Raw genomic sequence first — 21,091 nt, forward strand, 5'->3', positions numbered from 1 at the left:
TCCTTCTGAACACATGGTCAAGTCAGGACCCCCAGGGGCTTGGGCTGGTGGTTCTGGGTTGGGAGGCACAATTTTGGACTTTCTGATCTATGCCAAGCTGTATTACCCCACTGCCAACTACAAAAAACAACCTGAGACAATAGTTTCCTAGTGAAGTTACTGGATATACCAATATAGAGCTATAGGCAGCAGATGTCCAACACTACTTTCTCAGTAGTGAGGTGGTACTGAGAAAACAGTGTTTACTGCCCATTTGGAGGTAAAATGTGGGTCAGAAGGGGATTCTGGATCCATAAGGGAAATTATCACCACTAGCCATTTCCTCTCCCAAGACCCTCTTTCGGAAACGCTGGTGGTGTAGTGGTTAAGTGCTACGGCTGCTAACCAAAAGGTCGGCAGTTCGAATCCGCCAGGCACTCCTTGGAAGCCCTATGGGGCAGTTCTACTCTGTCCCATAAGGTCACTATGAGTTGGAATCCACTCGATGGCAATGGGTTTGGTATTTATGGGTTTGGACCCTCTTTCAACTCAGTCCAACATCTATAAATCCAATCTTATCAAGACCGGGGAAACAACAATGTAAACAACCAGCACACTCACTTTATTTTCAAACAGAGCACGTACCCACAGAGAAGCAGAGCTAAGAAACATCATGGGGGCTTGCTCAAAGTGATCTGTCTTAGCCTTCTGACCCTAGGACACTTTGTGACCCAATGTCCATGAGCATGGAGTTGATCGTTGATGGTACGTACATCAGACGGACCAACTCCCCCATCTCCTAAAGGAGATGGAAAAAAGGAGGCAGGAAGTTGATGAATCCCTGGAATACTACCCAGAATTCTTCCAGGCATGGTGTATGACTGGCCACCAGTCCACAAATGTGACAAGGAGGGGATCTAGAAACAATGAATGATGCTGGGCAGAAAATCATCTTGGATGACATGTACCCCGCAGCAGAACGCATTTTTCATTAGGATGGAGCAGACAAAGTCCTCAGAAAAGATACAGAGGCAAAGATCATGTTAATTAGAATATTATCTCTACAACAGAGGTAGGGCCTTTTCCCACCATTATTGTAAAATAACTGTAACTAACCAAAACACATACACGCCTCTTTAATGGAGTTAATAAAACTACGGCAGATGGGGAATTAGGTATAGAGCCCTAGTCCAAAAATGACAGCAAATACCCATGATCACTGTGGGACGGAACCAGAGGAAGCCAGGCTAAGCCAAGCAGTAACTACCTGGAATAGCCCTCCAAATCCAGTGATTATCCATATTCTTTATTCCCTCCAGTAATTCGTAAAACCAAGAAGTATGAAACACTGGAGGTGAACATCTGGTTTTTATTTCTGGGCAACCTTGATACTTCTCATTACAATTTGCCTGGAAAGGGAAAGGATGGTCAAGAACATGGACATCCCGTCTTCCACTGCAAAGGCATGGAAAGTTGTAAGGATATCCAGCTGTGATGGACAGGAAGTGGCAAGGCAATGAGATGCCATGTGCCTAGGGTAAGAGTATGGCCAATAGTTGTTCTGGCCTGAGTTCATCTCTCAAGGGGAGGTCTCCATGGAATGACCATGATTCCCAACATGGCCAGAAAACCCATCAATCCCGCTCATGGGGCAGATGATCAGAGGGGCTGCGCTCTTCCCTCCCGAGTAACTCAGACTGAAGTAGGGCCGGACAGGCCCACAGAAGGTAGCATGAGAGAAAGTAAAGGTGTGACACCTCTCTGTCACGTTGTAGAAGGAGACCTCGCCAGCATCATAGTCCAAAAAAATCCCCACCCGCTGGAGAGGGGTCCGTAGGGGGAGGGCAGTCATTGGGGAAGTAAGAGCCCAGTATTCTTTCCCATACCACAATGACACTGCCCAGAATCCATTCTGGGGGGCCGAGGTCACTCCACCTTTTCTGCATACAGAGTCTTCACAGACACCTATGGTCCACTTGGCCTTATCTCCCACCTCTACCTCCCAATAATGTCTCCCGGCGATGAAGCACGGAGAGCCCAAGACACAGGGGAAGAGATTGAATCGCTCAGGATTGTCAGGCAGGTCCTGCTGGAGGTAACTGTACCGCACTTGCCGCAGATTATCGGAGAGGATCAGGCTGGGGTAGGCCGTGTCTGGGTCCAGAGTCACGTCCACTGCAGAGACACAGAGGGGAAGGTCAGTCTTGAGGAACAGAAAAGCCCATTCTGGAACTTCCAGCCTTTCTCCTACCTCCCTGAGAAGAGAATAAGAGCTCCCCACCATAAGCTACATTTGTCTTAGGAGGAAATACATCCTGAAGTTGACATTTCAAAGGTTACTGTTTGGTTTAGTTGGTCACCTTTTTCAATCAGGATATTTTGAAAGCATAGAAATTTTATTCACTTTCTTTCACATCTTAAATCCCATAGCCATGATAAGCTTAATTTGAGGTTTTCTTACACGCATGTCCACAATCTCTTAATATGAAAGCCTCAGAGTCAGAAGTTTTACAGAACTCAGAATATTACAAAGTTCAGAAAGCCAATGTGATCTTTACACCAGCAGAGTGTGGTGGAGTACTCTATAATCAAATATTAAAAGATCTACTGTAAACTATATGAGTGTTCACATTATACAGGATAGAGATTCTAAACTGTCCCACAAAGTTCAAGTTTTGATACCATAAAAACCTGCTACCGTGCGACATTTCTTGCTACCATGGAAAAGCTTTTGGCTTCCAGAGTTTTAGAATTTTGAAATTGCGGATAAGGGACTGAGAATCTGTAGTAATCTGCCCACCTCTCAAATTCCTCTTTTATGTCCCCCATGCTGTGGGATCTTTATCTGCACATCTAGATCCTGTTCATCTTCTAATGTCCAGTACAAGACCCACATCTTCCACAAAGCTTTTCTTAATCAGCCCAAACTCTATCACTTTCCTTTTTCTCAAATTCAAAACTGTGTTATCATCTGTGTCATCTGTTCTGGTATTTAAGATTACAGCATTTCACAGTCATGTGGTGCTTTCTTGCTTTAAAAACACTGATATATTCTCTCGTTTGCTCCTCACAACATCCTTTTTCAGGAGAGACTCTCACACATTAACTCTCAGAACCAAAGCTCAGGTAGGCTCAATGACTCCCCAACAAAAGTTTCATGAGAGGCAACTGGTGGAGGTGACCAAGAACCCCAGATGCTCACTTCTGGGTGTCAGTAATCTGTCCACAATGGTCTTTCCTCTGTTGTGGCTATACTTCACAACTCCAAAGGCAGGACAGTGTCTTATGTCCCCCCTGTGGTACCTGGCACAGTGTCAACATGATTTATATTTGCTGAAAGAATTATGTATAGATCGCAGTTGGTGGATACCAGTGAATGAAGACCTATTGTATAGAGAGTCCCTCTAGTCATGAAGAGGATTCTATGCAGCAGAAGGTGGCTGTGTGACTATGAAACCACACACCTCTGGTTTGAGTACCTCTGGGATCATGCATGTTGCCTAGTTTCTCTGAACCTCAGGGTGAAGGTGGTGGCAGGGGTGGAGGAATATCAATTCTTGCCCCAAGTATAGTGAAGGTAGGAAACACAAGATTCCTAGACTCTGTAGCACTCAGAATGAGAGCTGAGCTCAATCCTTCCTTTTGAAAGGATGACTGTTTTTCCCAAACTACAAGTTACCTCTCAGGCTGGGCAGGCACACCAGTGTACCAGCACCCTCTACTTTTTGGGAACTAGTTTCCATTCTGTAATCCTTCATAGCAACTGAGCTTGATATCCCCTGATTTTAAAAGATCTGTGGGTTTCAGCTCTGAGGCATTTCATGAGGCAAAGATATTGTAAACATACAGAAATAACCAGTGGTTTTGTTGATCTTTATCATTTTTACACATGTAACCTAAAACCGTTGAGTCGATTCTGACTCATAGCGACCCCACAGGACAGAGTAGAACTGTTCCTACAGGGTTTCCAAGGCGTAAACCTTTACAGAAGGAGACTGCCACATCCTTCTCCCGAGGAGCAGCTGATGAGTTCGAATCGCCACCTTACAGTTAGCGGCCAAACACTTAACCACTGTACCACTCAGACTCCTATGTAACCTAAAGAATCCAAATTTAGAAATTTCCAAAATTATTTACAATGGTAATGTTCACAAGGATTTTATTTCTTTTCTCTGATGTGGTTTTGTCTGCCATCACCTACCTGAGTATAATTGAGCTTCTCTCAATTCTGAAAGAAAAGAGAAAAGAAGTTTACAGAAGTCATATGAGAATTTCCCAGAAACACAGAAGTTGAGGAAGCTTTGTGCAGAGTTATCATAAAGCAGTTGTCTCCATTAGGAACCCCCAGAACACTCCTTGTCAGTCATGCACTGATTTTTTCATACAAAGTATGACTCCATCATCTAGCCAAGAGCTTCAAGGGAAGTGGGGCTGGAAACCTTGGGTACATGGATAACCACATGTGTGAGAATGGTAGAATATGGTGTCAAGCTGAGCCAAGATCAAGGATTCCAACCCGCAATGGGCCAGCTGGCTCTGCAAGGGGAAACTTGGTTCTGAGTCCATGACATACAGACTCTTAGTTTTTATAAGCCACCTCTGTGTCAGGGGGTGGGTGGCTCCAGTCACACCCACAGGGTCACTCTGGGGCAAACAAAGTCCATTCATTTATAATGTACAGTTGACAAAGCATTTTCACAGATATGTTCTCATTGAGCCTTTCAAGTGGCAAAAGAGTAGAAGAAAATGAGAGCCAGATCAAGGAAAGTCCTGCCTGAACTAACCACTTCTGGTATTACCCATTGTATTAAGGGGAGGTTTTACCCATTTGTCTTGCTGGTGAAGGACATGTGGGTGCCACCTAAATCTATGTTGCTAGATGCCAAAAAAGTGTACATCTGGGGAGATGCAATGCAAATACGGTTTCAGCCCACATGATATGACACAATTAATAGATCCTGGGAAATTATCAGAGACTATGGGGAATTTGTAATACATAAGTAAAGGGTTTACCTACATGTAAGGATTTCAAACTCCACCACACTGCCTAGGAATTTCAGCATTCAGTATATAGCCAACTTCTACCTGTATGTGGTTCTTGAGCAGAAAATTTTAGATCTGGAAAAAGCTTCCCCCAAATGCCTAAACACTTTATTTATTAAACATAAATACAGTGTTTTATTATATGTCAGGCTCCATTCTAAAAAAAAAAAAAAGGCTTTAGAAACTCCAACTAATTTAATCATTACAACTTTATAAGGTAAGAACTATTATTTTCCTCATTTTACAGATGGGAAAATTACAGCGCAGAATCCTTAGTAAGTGGCAGAGCTGGGCCTAGAACCTGGAATCCCTGCTCCTAACCACCTCCTTCCCTTGCCAACTCAGTCTTCCGCTCCTGTGAGCACCTGTGCTCAAAGGCAACAGGAGCTTAGTAAATTAACTTTAAATATCAGCTCAAAGGAAATATATAACTAGGGTAGAGTTTTTCATTCTCTTTCCCAATTTAAAAAAAAAAAAAATTATTAAATTTTGGATTGTCTATTTCTCTGCTCAATCAATGTAGATTAATCCAGAACTAACTGAATATAGTTAACAGATTTTAAGTTGGAACAAGAGGCTGTTAACTGCAAAAAGCTAACAAAACAAAAAGGAAGATGTAGAAAATCTGAGCAGGCTGGCTATGGAATTTATCTGTCCTCTCATTTTTTTCACACCTTTAATGCCGATGCTCTTCTCCCCAGGAAACGTCAACATCGAAATCTCATTAAATAGATGCACTTACCTTGGATTTTCTCCATATCTGACTGCATTTTTTCTAAGGGGAGAAAAAGAGATGATAATCAGTTTGCATCCCACTCCCTGGCTAGAAAGTATATCCTCTCAGGCAATAAATCCATTTCCCCTCATGACCCCTCTCCTCACATTACCTGTGAACTGCTTCAGACTCTCCGTCAAGAACAGACATTTTTGGGCAAAAATATGGATTTTCTCTTGTAGATCTGGAGGTGTGATCCAGGGTTCAGGGATCCTGATTCTTTCAGCCCTAAATTTAAAAAACAACGTGAGCAAATCCCTTCCCCATCTCCACGGGGCCAGGACAGAGTCTGCGCGAAATACGTGGACAGTCTTTAAAATCAGTTACTACACCTTTTCCGACACTTTCCTCCTAGACTGTGATTTTCTAGATCAGAACAGGCATGATATCTGACTCATTTTGGTATTCAAGGAACGTAGCTCACAGCTTTTCAAATAGCAAGTCCTCAAAAAGAGATTTTCAAATTAAATTGATTAGGCTGATATTCACAGGAAGCACTGGATTCCATGACAAAGTCCTTGATATTCATGGTGGGCAACTATCCAGAATCCTCTGGTTCTCAAATATGGATAGAATGACACCTACAGTTAGTTAGGTACTCATTGGAGAATACCTAGTTATCCCATGCCCAAGCATGGCAAAGACTGCTAGTTGCCAACCTAATATCCCTTCTCCCATCTTCAAATTTCACTAGGCTCATGGATGCCCAGTCTCCCTTGTAGCTAGGTGTGACCTTGTGACTGTATTTATGGTAATTTGAGAAGTTTGATTAAAAAGGAAGGTGATGTGACTCTTCTCTCTCTTCTGCTGGCTGACATTCTAGCGGCCATCTTAGATGATGAGAATAAGGACCATGCCTTAGGAATGGCAGAAGGAATCACTGGAGCCACCATATCAGCCCTGGGTTCCTACCTAAATATTTTTTGTATGGTGACAAAAATGTTTATTATATCTAAGCCTTAAGCCAATGAAACTTTGGGTTTCCTCTCATATAGCCAAATCTAATCCTTAGTATCACAAGATGCTAGGGTCTAAGGGGTCTACCTCCATAATGCTGGGTCAGAACTACATTGGCACCAAAAAGTGGCAGATAAAAGCAGTATTTGCTTGGGTCATCTGGCTGACCCTGATATAAGTCCCAACTCATCTCCATCCCAGGAATCCTTAAGAATCTCTATCTTATTTACATAATTCTATCCCTAAGAATCGACTCGATGGCACTGGGGGTTTATCCCTAAGTCCTTCCAGCCAACCTTCCCCATTCTCTACGGCCCTTCTCATTTCCATACAGAGATAATTTTCTCCTCATCACCTCAAATGCCCCCACAGAGTCAAACATTTTCCTCCGGAAGTTCTTCAGCATTTCACGATTCTAATCAACTTAAAAGCCCAGTCCCTCAAAGCCAGTCTCCACTCCTTTAAGTACTCTTGTGCCAAACATTATCTTCCCAGGCCTATCCCATTTACCCTCACCACTTGCCCTGTAATCAACTCAGCCCTGGCATTTGCTCACTCTGAATTCTCCCTGCTCAGTCATGTCCCAACTCCTAGGAAGCTCCTCCTCACTTTCTGTTTGATGGTAGTGCAGAGAAATAATCAGAATAAGAGCCAGAACTCAGGTTGCTCATCACTAATATGTAAGTCTCAACCAGTAATGCCTTCCTTAGGCCTTATTTTCCCCCTTGTAGGAAAAAAAATGACATCATGAAAGGGATAGGATTCTGAAATGCTTAAGGAGCAACAACCATAAGCTTTCCTTGTACTCTGTCCAACCCCCTTAAGTCCTCACAATCTCAGTGGAGGTGGTTCACATTCTGGAAGTGTCCACACACCACTGAACCATGAGCACCATCTGGAACGAGCTCCCCCACCCAACCCCCAACTCCACAATTTGTCAACAATTCCTCGGTTTCAGTGAGAAGAGCTATAGTTCATTCAATTTTTTGTGCAGCAGTGACTCTGTTCAGGGACAGGCAGGATATGTGTCACTCTGGTAATATGTTCATCCCAGGCTCTGGGTTCCTCTCAGGATGAACAAGTATGAGGGGGACAGTCTTCCCGTGTTTGACTTAACACTAGGGAGAGAAGACACTGTACCTGCTCAATGTGTCCCCGATGTCCTACAAGGGAAAGAAAAAAGATAACCATGAGAAGTCAATCAACATTTTAGTTTTCTCTAACAAACATTTGTTGAAAACCCAAATATGGGCTAGTTCTCTGGGGAGAAGTCAGGGAGACAAGGAACAATGGAACAGAACTCATGGCGTCAAGCAGCTAAAAATCAGGCAGAAGACTACACCCCACACTATTGCTATACCAGCATCTACCATGCCCTCCTTTTGCAACCATCACCCACTGGTAGAGGAATTTCATCATTTCAAATTTACTAATTCAAGCATCTTACCCTTGGACCACAACTGCCTACCCGTCCAGCTTACTTTCTTTGACTTTTTATTGTGAAATAATTTCAAACTGACAGAAAAGCTGCTAGTACAAAAAACTCCTATGTACCTTTTGCTCAGATTTACTAGCATTTAATGGCTTACCACATTTCCTTTATCGTTCTCTCTTCCCCACCCCCACCCTCTCTCTATATATTTTAAGCAATATTTTTCTTTAGAACCATTTGAAAGTATATGGTTTACAACATATCCCCTTACTCCTTTATATGTCAGTATTTCCTAGGAACAAGAATTTTTTTTTTTTTTTTAATATAACTACAGTTGTTGTTGTTGTTGCTGTTAGCTGCCATCGAGTTGATTTCAACTCATAGTGACAACATGTGACAGAGCAGAAACTGCCCCATAGGATTTTATATGCTGTAACCTTTATGGGAGCAGCTTGACAAGTCTTTCTTCCCTCACAGATGCTGGGTGGGTTCAAACTGCCAACCTTTCTGTTAGCAGCCAAGTGCTTAACTGTTATACCACCAGGGCTCCTTATAACAAAAGTATAGTTACTAGATTCAGGAAATTTAACATCGATATGTTTATCATATCCACAATCCATATTCTAACTTAATCAATTGTCTTGATAATGTTCTTTACAACAATTCTTCCTTCCCCTTTCCCCACAAGGTAATCCAGGATCACTCATTGCATTTAGTTATCATGACATGTAGCTTTAATCTGAAACAGTTCTTCTACCTTGATTTGTCTTTCAAGACATTGACATGTTAAGAACAGAGGACAGTTATTTTATAAAATGTCCTTAAATTTGGGCTTGGCTGATATTTACCTGATGACTGAATTCATCTTTGACTGGTTTTTATGTTGTGTCCTTCTAAAGGTACATGATATTTGCTTGCCCCTTATGATGATGTTGATTTTGATCACTGTGTAATTACTATTTTTCCTTTTATAATTAATAAGTAATATATAAGTGATGGGGCTCTGGTGGCACAGTGGTTAAAGTGCTTGGCCGCTAACCAAAAGGTTGGCAGTTTGAACCACTGGCCACTCCCTGGAAATCCTACAGGACAGTTCTACTCTGTCCTATAGGGTCGCTGTGAGTCAGAATCGATTCAACACCAGCAAAGAGGATATAAATGATAGACATGTTATCAGGAGGGACCAGTCCCTGGAGAAGGGGATCACACTTCATAGAGGGCTGGTGAAAAAGAGGAAGACTCTCAACGAGATGGACTGACACAGTGGCTGCAACAATGGGCTTAAGCATAATAACGATTGTGAAGATGGCAGAAGACCGGGTAGTGTTTTGTTCTGTTGTTCACAGCATCACTATGAGTTGGAACCAACTCGAAGGCACCTAACAACCATACAACATGTTAAGTGATACTTTGAGATTACAGAAGTACCTCAATCCTAATTAAACTCCCCCCAACCTTAAATTTAGCATTCATTGATAATTCTTGTCTGAATTAATTTTTTACCTGATGGTTGCCAAATGGCGATTTCCTAACTTCAAAATTCCTTCTATATTAATTAGTTGACATTCTACTGGAACCATTCTCCCTCCCTGGGTCATGCAAACTGTTAACATGCTTTGCTGTTAACTGAAAGGTTGGAAGTTTGAGTCCTCCCAGAGGTATCTCTAAAGGCCCGGTGATCTACTGAAAAATCAGCCACTGAAAGCCCAACGGACCACAGTTCTACTCTGACACATATGGGGTCACCGTGAGTTGGAAATGGCTTGACAGCAACTGGTTTTTTATTTATTATTAGTAAGAATACATGTTGTTGTTGTTGTTAGGTGCCGTTGAATTGGTTCTGACTCATAGCAACACTATGCACAAAAGAACAAAACACTGCCCAGTCCTGTGCCATCCTCGTAATCGTTGCTATGTTTGAGCCCACTGTTGCCGCCACTGTGTCAGTCTATCTCATTGAGGGTCTTCCTTTTTTTCACTAACCTTCTGCTTTACCAAACATGATGTCCTCCGAGGATTTATCCCTCCTGACAATATGTCTAAAGTATGTGAGACGTAGTCTTGCCATCCTTGCTTCTAAGGAGCATTCTGGTCATACTTCTTCCAAGACAGATTTGTTTGTTCTTTTGGCAATCCATGGTATGTTCAATATTCTCTGCTAACACCACAATTCCTCTTTGGTCTTCCTTATTCATTGTCCAGCTTTTGCATGCATAGGAAGAGACTGAAAACACCATAGCTTGGGTCAGGCATACCTTAGTCCTCAAGGTGACATCTTTGCTTTTAAACACTTTAAAGAGGTCTTTTGCAGCTGATTTGCCCAATGCAATGCATCTTGATTTCTTGACTGCTGCTTCCATGGTTGTTGACTGTGAATCCAAGTATAATGAAATCCTTGACAACCTCTATCTTTTCTCTGTTTATGATGATGTTGCTCATTGGTCCAGTTGTGAGGATTTTTGTTTTCTTTATGTTGAGGTGTAATCCATACTGAAGGCTGTGGTCTTTGATCTGCATCAGTAAGTGCTTCAATGAATTATAACCCATTATTTTGGTGCTCAAAATGTCTGAGACTTGGTGGGAGTCCTTTCAAATTGGTTTCTATGTCCTATTGATATGCTCCCATCACTTTTCTAATCTAAGGAGTCCTGGTTCCCTTTGGTGGGGAATCGTATCTAAAAAACACAATCTAGGCTCTAGTTGTGATCATTCCTATGGGATGTCATTGTTCTATTCTTTTTCAGTGGACAGAGAGCTAGCAACTCATGAGTTTATGCTATCTCCAATTCTAATCCAATCCTTTTTGCCTTTCCCTATTCCATATTTATATGTCACTAGATTTACTCATTTGCTCAATCCTTTAACACACTAGAAAAACAGTTTCAGAAGTACTATTTGCATACTCAAAAAACCGATTGCCATCAAGTAGATTCCAACTCATAGCGACCCTACAGGGCAGAGTAGAGCTGCGCCATAGGGTTTCCAAGGAGCAGCTGGTAGATTCGAACTGCTGACCTTCTGGTCTGCAGCTGAGCTCCTAACCACTGTGCCATCAGGGCTCCTACTGTATATACTCATACCACTATCCCCAAAAAAGGAAAAAGCATAAGAACTTAAATGCAAACTCTATAGGACAGAGTAGAACTGCCCCGCAGGGTTTCCAAGGATGTAATCTTTATGGAAACAGGTTGTCGTATCTTTCTCCCACAGAACAACTGGTGGGTTTGAACTGCCAACCTTTCAGTTAGCAGCCAAGCGCGTAACCACTGTGCCGCCAAGGCTCCTTAAATATACATATACATCTATACAAACACACACACACACACACACACACACACACGTGACCCTGGGTGGCACAAATGATTAAGTGCTTGGCTATTAACCGAAAATACAGCGGTTCGAATCCAACCAGAGGTACCGTAGAAGAACACCTTGGCAATCTATTTCCAAAACGGGCTGTACTATTTTGCATTCACATCAGATTAGAGTGTCTCTCCCCCACCATGTCTTTGCCAAGAATTTAAACTTAGTTTTTTTGCCATCCTAATTAGAAAAAAAAAAAAAAAATTTTTTTTTTTTTTTTAAATTGGTAAGAAAGGGTATCTCAGTGTGGTTTTAATTTGTACTTCTCCTATTATGGGTGCAGTTGCATATTTTTTCATATGTTCAGAACCATTTTTATATTTCTTCTGCAACTTGTTTTTGTCTTTTGTCCCTTTTTTTATAGAATTTTTGTCTTTCACCTCAATTTTTAAAAGTTCTTTATTCTTATCGATTCTTTCCATGGTGCAAATGGCTAATGTGCTCGGCTGCTAACCAAAAGGTTGTTGGCTTCAGCCCGCCCAGAGGCACTGTGGAAGAAAGGACTGGTGATCTACTTCTGAAAAATCAGTCATTCCAAACCCTGTGGAGCACAGTTCTACTCTGACACATGTGGTCACCATGAGTTGGCATCAACGCAACAGCAATTGGTAGTGGTAGTAATGGTTGCTGGGTGCCGTCAAGGCGATTCCGACTCATAGTGACCCCACATAGTAGGGCTATTACTTCTACCTGTCATATTTGTTGCAAGTATTTCCTTTCAATTTGACACAATTCTTTTGACTAGTTACTATGTGTGTGTTTCCATGATATTACTCACTTTTAATTCCTTAGGCTTTGTAGTATGGTTTAATATTTAGCAAGGCTAGTTCCCCATCATAGCTCTTCTTTGTTCATCAAGTTTCTTAGCTATTTTTATGAGCTTATTTTTCTACCTGAACTTTACTATCAATTGGCTTGCTCTAGAAAAAAAAGCGTACTAGTATTTTGGGGGACTGCATGGATTGCATAAATTAACTTACAGATAACTGCCAATTTGATGATGTTGCGATATCATATCCAAGAACAAGGGATATCTTTTCATTTGTTCAAGCCTATTTGGTGTCTTTCAAGAGTTTTTATAATTTTGTCCTCCTAAGTTTGTTTCTTACACTTTTATTCCTAGGTTTTTTTTTTTTTTTAACCATTAGAAATGGGGTTTTCTCTTCTAATATACCTCCTGATGGTTATTTGTGCATATGAAGGCAGTTGATTTCTGTATGCTAATTTTATATCCTGCCAGCTTGCTGAATTCTTTAGTTTTAGCACGGATTCTCTAATTACAGGTATATAATCACAGCATCTGAAAATAAGACAGTTTTAACTTCTTTTCCAATTCTAGCACCTCTAATTGCTTTCTCTTATCCAACTGCATTGGTTAAAATCTCCAGTTCAATGCTACACAGAGGCAGTAATAGTGGGTGTCTTGCCTTGTTCTTGACCTCAGTGAGAATGCCTTTAGTTTTACCCATTAAGTAATATTCGGCCTGCTTTTCCAATGACTTCCACCATAACCACTCTTTGATATCATCAAGACCTACCCACCCCCCACACATCCATGGAGTCCATTGGCCTATTTCTTTTTCCACTTCCCTTATCATCCAGCTTCAATTTCAATGTACATCTTTTCAAAAATATTCACACAAATACCTTCTGCCTTAAAAGAAAATGTCTTAAAACCTCAAGGCCAACTTGCAAAGCCCCCAAACCTGAATAAGCCAAACTATCTGTTATCCCTGTGCCCGCCCCAGAGACATCAAGGTCTGAGAAAGCAAAGCTGTTGAGAAAATCACACCACAAGGCTGACTGTTCCCACTATAAACTGATGATCACTGACCAAGCAATCCTACAAAGGCTCCCAGACCAACTGGCTTTCCCAGACACTGAAACAATTTCAGAGCTTTACCACATTCTTTAAAACTCCCATTTCCCAAACCTGCTCAATGGTAGATGATCTTGCTTTCTGTATTCAAAAGAAAATTAAAGCTACCAGGCTTCTACTATCAAATGTGCATCTACCTCCTCTTCCACCTATCTTGCTTTATATACAACAGAGGACCTTCCAAAGCTGATTCCTGCACATGAACTTTAGTTCCCGTCCCCTCCTGCCTTCTCAGGAACAGCATATTACTGATTAACTTGTCATTTTTTATATTTTCAATGTCTTTCCTCACCTGATTCCTTATACCATAGGCTTTCCTTCCCACACGTAAAATGTCTAATTAGTTTTTTTAAGTAGCCCTTCCCCATAACATCCCGTAATCCTACCTCTTATCTCTTAAGTATTTTCTTACTTAAATACTTATGACATTCTCTCATAGTCATACTTTCTGAAATAGTCATCTACTCTTACAGCCCCCATTTACCCCACACAGTCACCACTCAGCTCTCTCTAATGTGGCTCCTGCCCAGATTGTTCCACTGTGGCAGCTCTAGATAAGGTCGCCAACAATGACCATGTTTTTAAACCAAAGGTTATCAGCTCTCATATTATTTGACCTCAGCTAACATTACTGTTGTCCACTCTCCTTCCTTCCTGGATATTTCTCTTCTCTTGGTCACATTCTGGCTCTCTGATCAACTGTCTCCTTTGCAAGCTCTTCCTTCTCTCCTTGGCAATTAAATATCGGTGTTCCTTAAGGCTCAAGGTTAGGCTCTCTTCTCTTACTACTCTAGAACAGGGGTCAGTAAAGTTTTCGTTAAAAGGCCAGACAGTAAATATTTCAAGCTTTGAGAGCCATACGGCCTCTGCTGCAATTATTCTACTCTGCTTTTGTAGCAGGAAAGCAATGATAGATAATAAGTAAATAAATGAACACCACTGTGTTCCAATAAAAAAATCTACGGATAAAAAAACAAAACCAAAAAACCTGTGGACGTTAAAATTTGAATTTCATATAATGTTCACGTCATGAAATAGCATTCTTTTGATTTTTTTCAATCAAAAAGGGCAGCTTGTAGAACATGCAAAAACAGGAGGCAGGCCATAGTTAAACTGCTCTATCCCATTATCCATTTTTTAATGGCATTAATCAACACCTATGATAACTGTTTGTTCACTTCTTAATTGTCTTATCTCCACATTAGAACATAAGTTACAGCAAAATGTATTCACCACTTAATCCCGCTCATTAGAATATTGTCTGACCCAGATCAGACACTGAATTAATATGTGTTGAATATATAAATGATGGAGACAGGCACTGGCCATTTCCTGTGGTCTTGCTGGGCCAGGTCGACTGCAGTTACATCACCTGCTTTACCAGGCTTAAGCACAGGACTGCTCAGGCTGACAATTCCTGTGCTCAAGTACTTATTCCGTACCTGTGGTAACACACATGGAACACTTAGCACAGTGCCTGACACACAACAGTTAAGTGTTAGATTTATTATTCAATGGGTTTTTACATACATATGTTAATATATGTTAAAACTACAGGATGTCAGCATGAGAAGGGCGGTTAGGCATGAGAAGCGTCTTTAAAAGTCATACTGCAGTCCAAATCCCCTCACTACAGAGCAAATGAGGCCACCGAGGTCCAGAGAGTTCAAGGCCTAGGCAGGTCTTCCAATTGCCCTTTCAGAGACAATGACTGACCCAAGCTTTGTTAACCCATTTCTAGTGTACAGGTTTTCCCTCTGACATGCTTAATGTAGAGCTTGGCAAGTCCCTGCTGCTCCAGCTGAGTTAAAAAGTGACAGGGGGTTCTGGATACTGCTTGGCAAAGGGAGAGGGAAGACAAATTTTAGTGGAAACCATCATGGCAGAGCACTCCAAGCCTTACCTGCAGGAGCTCCCTGGTAGGCTGCTGCTGCTTCTCTTCCAGCTGGGCAATCAGACCACTGAGGTGGGAGATGTTACAGGAGAACTGGGTGATGGCACCATTGATGCTGTTGTAGATGGCCAAGTCCAGCTCCTCAAGGCGGGCTAGGAGGCGATACTCATGCTCCTTCAATGAGTGATATAGCTGCTCAAACTCCCAGACGATCTTCTCCCTCTCCATCTGGGTCAGGCTCTGCACAGGTGACAGGGAAGGGCAGTGAAGAGAACAAAGACTTCCTTCTAGGGGCTTTCACACACAAATTTTCTCTTGATCACCTACCTCAAGACCTCATCATTTCATCCTAGGACACTAAAACAAGCACCTTGTTCACTCCCTCATTTGTTCTAGTCTTTACTGAATATCTAGAATGGCTGAGGAATGAGTTCAATAAACAACCAATCAGTTGCCACTGAACTGATTCTGACTCATGGCAACCTCATGTGTGTCAGAGTAGAACTGAACCATAGGGTTTTCAGTCGTTGATTTTGCAGAAGTAGATAGCCAGGCCTTTCTTCTGAGGCACCTCTAGGTGGACCCAAATTGTCAACCCTTCGGTTAGCTGTTAAGTGCGTTAAGGGTGCCACCTGGGTCCTCCAGACTGAGTTAACCCAATGATAATTAAGACATACTCCCTGCTCTCAAGGAACCCAGTCAAGTGAGAGTCAGGTTCATGTGATATAAATAATCATGGGTTTATAATTAAAGACAGGGTGACACCCTAGGGTGGGAGAATATGGAAAAATCTTAACAGGGGCAGCGTTCACACAAGCTCTTGGAGAATGAGTAGGAGTTCACCAAGTGGGCAATCAGTGGAAAGGCATTCCAGTAAGAAGAAACAACACAGGCATAGGAGTGTGGAGAGAAGGCAAATGATTCTGTCCGGCTGGAACACATGGGTGCTGAGGGAAGAGACCAGAAAAGGTAAGGAGAGACCAGATTACACCTTTCCTGGCAGACTAAAAAATAAAGACTCATTCCCCCAGCAACTAGGAGCCAAGAAAGGCTATCACACCGGGAAGTGAATGGTTAGATATGTGCTCTGTGGGAAATACTTTGAAAGGGAAGGAAGAATTCTGCTAAACTTGGTTCCAATCTTTCATCCCTCTGTTCAACGTGGTTTAGACCCCCCTGCACAATAACCTTGATCAATTTCCTTAGACCCTCTATCTGGCCTTCAAGGGTGTCCACCAACTGTCCTGTCTCGCTGGTTTTGGGGGTTCCGTGGTTCCTCTTCCAGAGTGGACTTGTTTGTCACAACTTGTCTGTCCTTCCTTCTCCATCCCTACTTCCCACTTCAGGACCTCTATTAAAGTTTTATTCTAAACAAGGGGTCAGAAAACTCAGCTCTTTGGGAGATGAGTAAAATTTTATTGGGACACAGCCACACCCATATATTGTCTACAACAGCAGAGATGAGTAGTTGTGACAAAGTCTTATGGCCAGCAAAGCTCAAAATATTTACTCTCTGGCACTTTACAGAAAGTTACCTGACCCCAAACTTCCTTCAATTAGCCATTCCTCTAGCCACTCCTCTTAGGCATTCACTATGTAACTTAGTAATGTACATACATCTTTGCTTATAAATTCTTTTCATAAGCTCATACCTTCCTCAGCTGGGTTAAGTCTTCCAAAGACATAAATCATATATTACAATTTTAGAAACATAAAATTAAAGACAGAAGAGACCTTAAAGATCAACAAATCCACAGCTTCTCTAAAGGGTGTTACTGGCACCCTGGTAGGGACAATTCTGCCTAGCACAGGACTAGCTCCTTGCATTGCAGGACAGTTAGCATCAGCATCCCTTCCCCACCCGCTGTGACAACCAAAGGCACCCATATACCCTTGGAAGGAATCAAAGGGCAGCAATGGCCTTGGCTGAAAATCACCAGTCTAGTACAACCTACCCATTTCATAGATGAGAAAACTGAGGCCCACAGAAGTGGTATGACTCTCTTCATCTATACAACTCATTAGTGTCAGAGCCAGGAAGTATGTCCAGGCGCTCTGATTCTCAGGGAAGGGCTGTATCTTTCCATCGACAATCCTCCCACAGCAAGCACTGTTGTATGTGTAATCATTTGAATCCATCCAGGCTCACTGAGAAGACTCCCCATCCATCACACCTATTTTCAAGGGGAGCCAAGGTTTCAGTGGATTGTGTGGGGAGAGCAAGTGCTGGAATCAGAGGGTACCATGGGAAAGAGCTTCCTGCCTAAAAGCTTTACCTACCATACCCTGGCCAGGAGTAACCTATCCCATTGCTGTCGAGTCAATTCCGACTCATAGCGACCCTATAGGACAGAGCACAGCTGCCTCATAGGGTTTCCAAGGAACGCCTGGTGGATTTGAACTGCCAACCTTTTGGTTAGCAGCCGTAGTACTTAACCACTGTGCAACCATGGCTAGGAGTAGTTAACAAAAATTCTCACAAGACAGGACTAGACATTACTAGTTTAGGAGTTTGCTTTTCAGATGCAAATATCTCTACTGGAAGAATATTTGTACTATTTTAATTATTGCCCATAAAAAAGTATAAACACATGGGTGGTGGAAATATAAGTGTGTGTTGCAAAAGTTTTTGTACTTTTTGATATATACATGTATATATTTTTTCAAAAACAAAACGCCCAAATACTCCTATCAGAAATAAGCACATGAGCTACTTGGCAAGGCTTTGGAAGGATGGGGGAAGAGAGCAAAATGAAAAGTTCAGAGTTGATAAACTGTCAAGGATAGGAATATTCCAGGCAAGAAGCAACAGCAAGGCTTACTCAAAGTCACTATTAGCTCCTGTCTACAGGATGATATGAAAGGAAGCTAAGTATGCCCCAAATTTCACCTGTTTCAGCTCTGTCAAGGATCAATGCTGATCTATACAAAGCTAGCAGGTTAAATCTTCTTTGAAGGTCAGAATCTCCAGGGATTCCCACCTTGGTTCCTCCATCCTTTCCCCAAAATGTGGAAATAAGCTTAGTTATCTATTAGGTGTCCAGATGAGATCCCAACTGCACCTAACAGCTGTGGGTGACCTGGCTGAACAAAGATAACAGAAGTAGCATCAGCCCAGAGAAGAGGGAATGACTGGCCAGCAGAAGTAATATTATCCATCATTCGTGATGACCCTTACCAAGAGTTCAGCTCGTGCCTGCTCCCCCTGTGCCCGCCGTCTCTTCTTTAAGTCTTTCACTCTTTTTAGGTGGTCCAGCTGGTTCTGGATTTGCTCCTGAGGAAACCATGACAGTTGCCAGTTCAGGATTAGGAAAACTTTAGCATCATCATGGTTATTCTGCATGTCACACATGGAACCCACACACCTCATGCCAAGACCCTGGTTAGAGCCTGTCTTTAGACCACATTGCCACCACGGAGAAAAAGGCCAAGAACCCAGGGGGGCACCAAGGGTCTCCTTTGTCTGTTTGTGTGTATCTTAAACAGTGGATTACCTTCTCCCCAGGAAGGATACTGTAGTTTCGTTGGGAAGGTGACTGCACTAAGAGGCTTAAAGCCAAACTAACTCCTCCACAGAGGTATCCTGAGAAAATGACTTCTCTTATTTTCCCCATGTATAACATTTTTTTTATAACATGGGTGAATGAACACCACCTTCCCAAACTACTCAGTGTTTATCATGAAGGTGAGTGAAATAATTAAGTGAAAGCACTCTAAACATTAAGTGGCAAATTATGTATTAATGTACTCACATTTAAACATGTATAATTGTGTATCCCTGCAGCACTCAAGTATACAGGTATCACAGCATCATGCATTCCCTGAATGTTGCCTTAAAACTTATATTTAATACTTTGTTTCCATGTTAGTGTTTAGCTGTGTCAGTCTGTTGATCCAACAGCTCACAAAGGGCTCCACACATATTTCACTTAATCTTCATAATAATGTGTTGTTACCCTCCTGAGTCTCAGAGAGGTTAAATGACTTGCCCAAGCAGTAAAGTGCTCTGTTCTTTTCCAGGAGCTTGTAGAACAGGCCAGAGCACAGGGAAGTGCTGGTGAAATGCTTATAGGCTTGATTCGATGTATGTACAGCCAGTTAACCTCCGGGTGTGTTCTGTCTGAGATCAGAGCCCACAGGAGTACTTGTGTCTCTGAAGGTGGCTGATGTGTATGTCGCTTTCCTCACACCTTTCAAAATGTCCAGGTGGGGGTGGGGGGTGGGAGCGTGGGGAGGTCTCTACGGGGGGCCGTCTTTATACACTACGTGTCCGTGAGCGGGTAAACACAGGGGTATAACAGGGAAAGCAGAGTGGGGGGTGGGGGAGACTTCTGGCTTCCTCACCAGCTACAGGTTTTTCTCCCAAATCTGAGTGCGAAGGCTCTGAAGCGGACAGAGAGGAAATGACGGCTGTGAACCACACGTCCGGCTCAGCCATTTTCTAGGCGGAAAAAAGGAAACCCCCTTGGCTCTCTCCTCCCTTTGTCCGACTCCGGCTCCCCGCCCCTCCCCGCTCCGCGCGCCGGGCCCTCACCTTGAAGCCCTCCACGGCTTCCTCGAGCGGCAGCACGCTGTGGCCACGGTGCTCGCGGGAGCGGTCGCACACCACGCAGATGGGCATCTGGTCTTCCTCGCAGTACAGCTTCAGGGGCTCGCGGTGTTTTTCGCACACGCCCATTTCGCCGCCGGGCCCCGACGGCCGCTCGGTGCGCAACTGCTTCACCAGCTGGGTCACGTTGGCCAAGTGCCGGTTGGGCCGCATGTGCCGCTGCGGGAAGGTCTCCCGGCACTGCGGGCACGACACGTTGGTCTCGGCCGCGCCCCAGCAGCGGGCGAGGCACGCGCAACAGATGTTGTGGCCGCAGTCGAGCATCATGGGCTCGGCGAAGTACTGCAGGCACACGGGGCAGGTGGTCTCCTGCTGCAGGCACTCGGCCACGCTCCCGGAGGCCATGGCGCTGGCCCGCGGGGGCGCACGGGCATGGGCCCCTTCGCTGAGCTCTGCGCGGAGCCCCACTCTACTGCGCTCCCTACGGGTCTCCACTTCAGGACGCGCGGGGAGGTGAGCGGGGCGGCGCCTTCCGGGCCCAGATGCTGGTCGCAGATCCCGGTCGCGCCCGCGCGCTGGAGACTCGAAGTGGCGGGGCCCCTCTCGGCGCCCCGTTGCGTGGGCGCCGGGACACTCCGGTCCCACGGAGACCCGTACCGAGGCAAGGGGTCCAGGAAGTGGGCGCAGCCGACCGGACTCGCGGGGCCAGGCGCGCTAAGCGCGCAGGACAACGTGGCCTCGTTCTAGCGGATCCCCGAGGCCGTGTAGACCCCACCCCGGCGCTAACGGAAGAGGCGGCTCGGGGGGGCGGGGCTTGGGCCGGGCCTCCCGAGCGCGACAGGGTTTTGTGGCCTCCAGGCCTGGACTGTTTCCTCCCAGAAAGGACTGGGTGGCGGGGCCGCCGGTATTTGGGCGGAACGCGCTGGAGCAGGAGCCTCGGGAGCCTGTGACAGGGGCAGGCGGTGTCCGCCGGGCGCAGCAGTGACAGGGTCACCCCAGCCTTCATGCTCGGGCCCACCTCCGAGCTTCCGCGCTCCTTCCCGGTCTTGGACCCCTAGTCTTTTGTTGGGTTACCTCTTTTGTGCCGAGGCCTCAGCTCCTGAGAGGGAAAGCTGGCTTTGTGTTGGATCTGGGAAGCACAGACATCTGGCCTGCCCCATGGGGCGGAGGGACGGGGGGAACCGACTGCACCCCACCCGATATGTGAGACAGATACACTT

At 44.0% G+C, this 21,091-nt stretch overlaps 1 protein-coding gene across 1 annotated transcript; it reads right to left on the reverse strand.

Moving 5' to 3' along the window:
• Window positions 1–580: 580 nt before the first annotated feature.
• TRIM27 (tripartite motif containing 27) lies at window positions 581–20,655 on the reverse strand. Its single transcript, XM_049887144.1, has 8 exons — window positions 19,857–20,655; window positions 18,501–18,596; window positions 15,332–15,562; window positions 7,895–7,917; window positions 5,910–6,025; window positions 5,765–5,797; window positions 4,181–4,207; window positions 581–2,154 (listed from the first exon to the last, which is right to left on the reverse strand). The coding sequence occupies exons 1-8, from the start codon at window positions 20,274–20,276 to the stop codon at window positions 1,559–1,561; spliced, it is 1,542 nt and encodes a 513-aa protein (XP_049743101.1). The 5' UTR covers window positions 20,277–20,655; the 3' UTR covers window positions 581–1,558.
• Window positions 20,656–21,091: the final 436 nt, after the last annotated feature.

The sequence above is a fragment of the Elephas maximus genome, chromosome 1 (genome assembly GCF_024166365.1).
Source record: "Elephas maximus indicus isolate mEleMax1 chromosome 1, mEleMax1 primary haplotype, whole genome shotgun sequence".
Classification (NCBI taxonomy): Eukaryota; Metazoa; Chordata; class Mammalia; order Proboscidea; family Elephantidae; genus Elephas; species Elephas maximus.

Bases quoted from the DNA above. Each gene is read 5' to 3' on its own strand.
- TRIM27 (XM_049887144.1), bottom strand. From the start codon at position 20,276: ATGGCCTCCGGGAGCGTGGCCGAGTGCCTGCAGCAGGAGACCACCTGC. The intron at 18,597-19,856 runs GTGAGGGCCCGG...TGGTTTCCTCAG, and splicing joins AAGCCGTGGAGGGCTTCAAG to GAGCAAATCCAGAACCAGCT. The intron at 5,798-5,909 runs GTAATGTGAGGA...TTCTCCCCTTAG, and splicing joins GAGTCTGAAGCAGTTCACAG to AAAAAATGCAGTCAGATATG.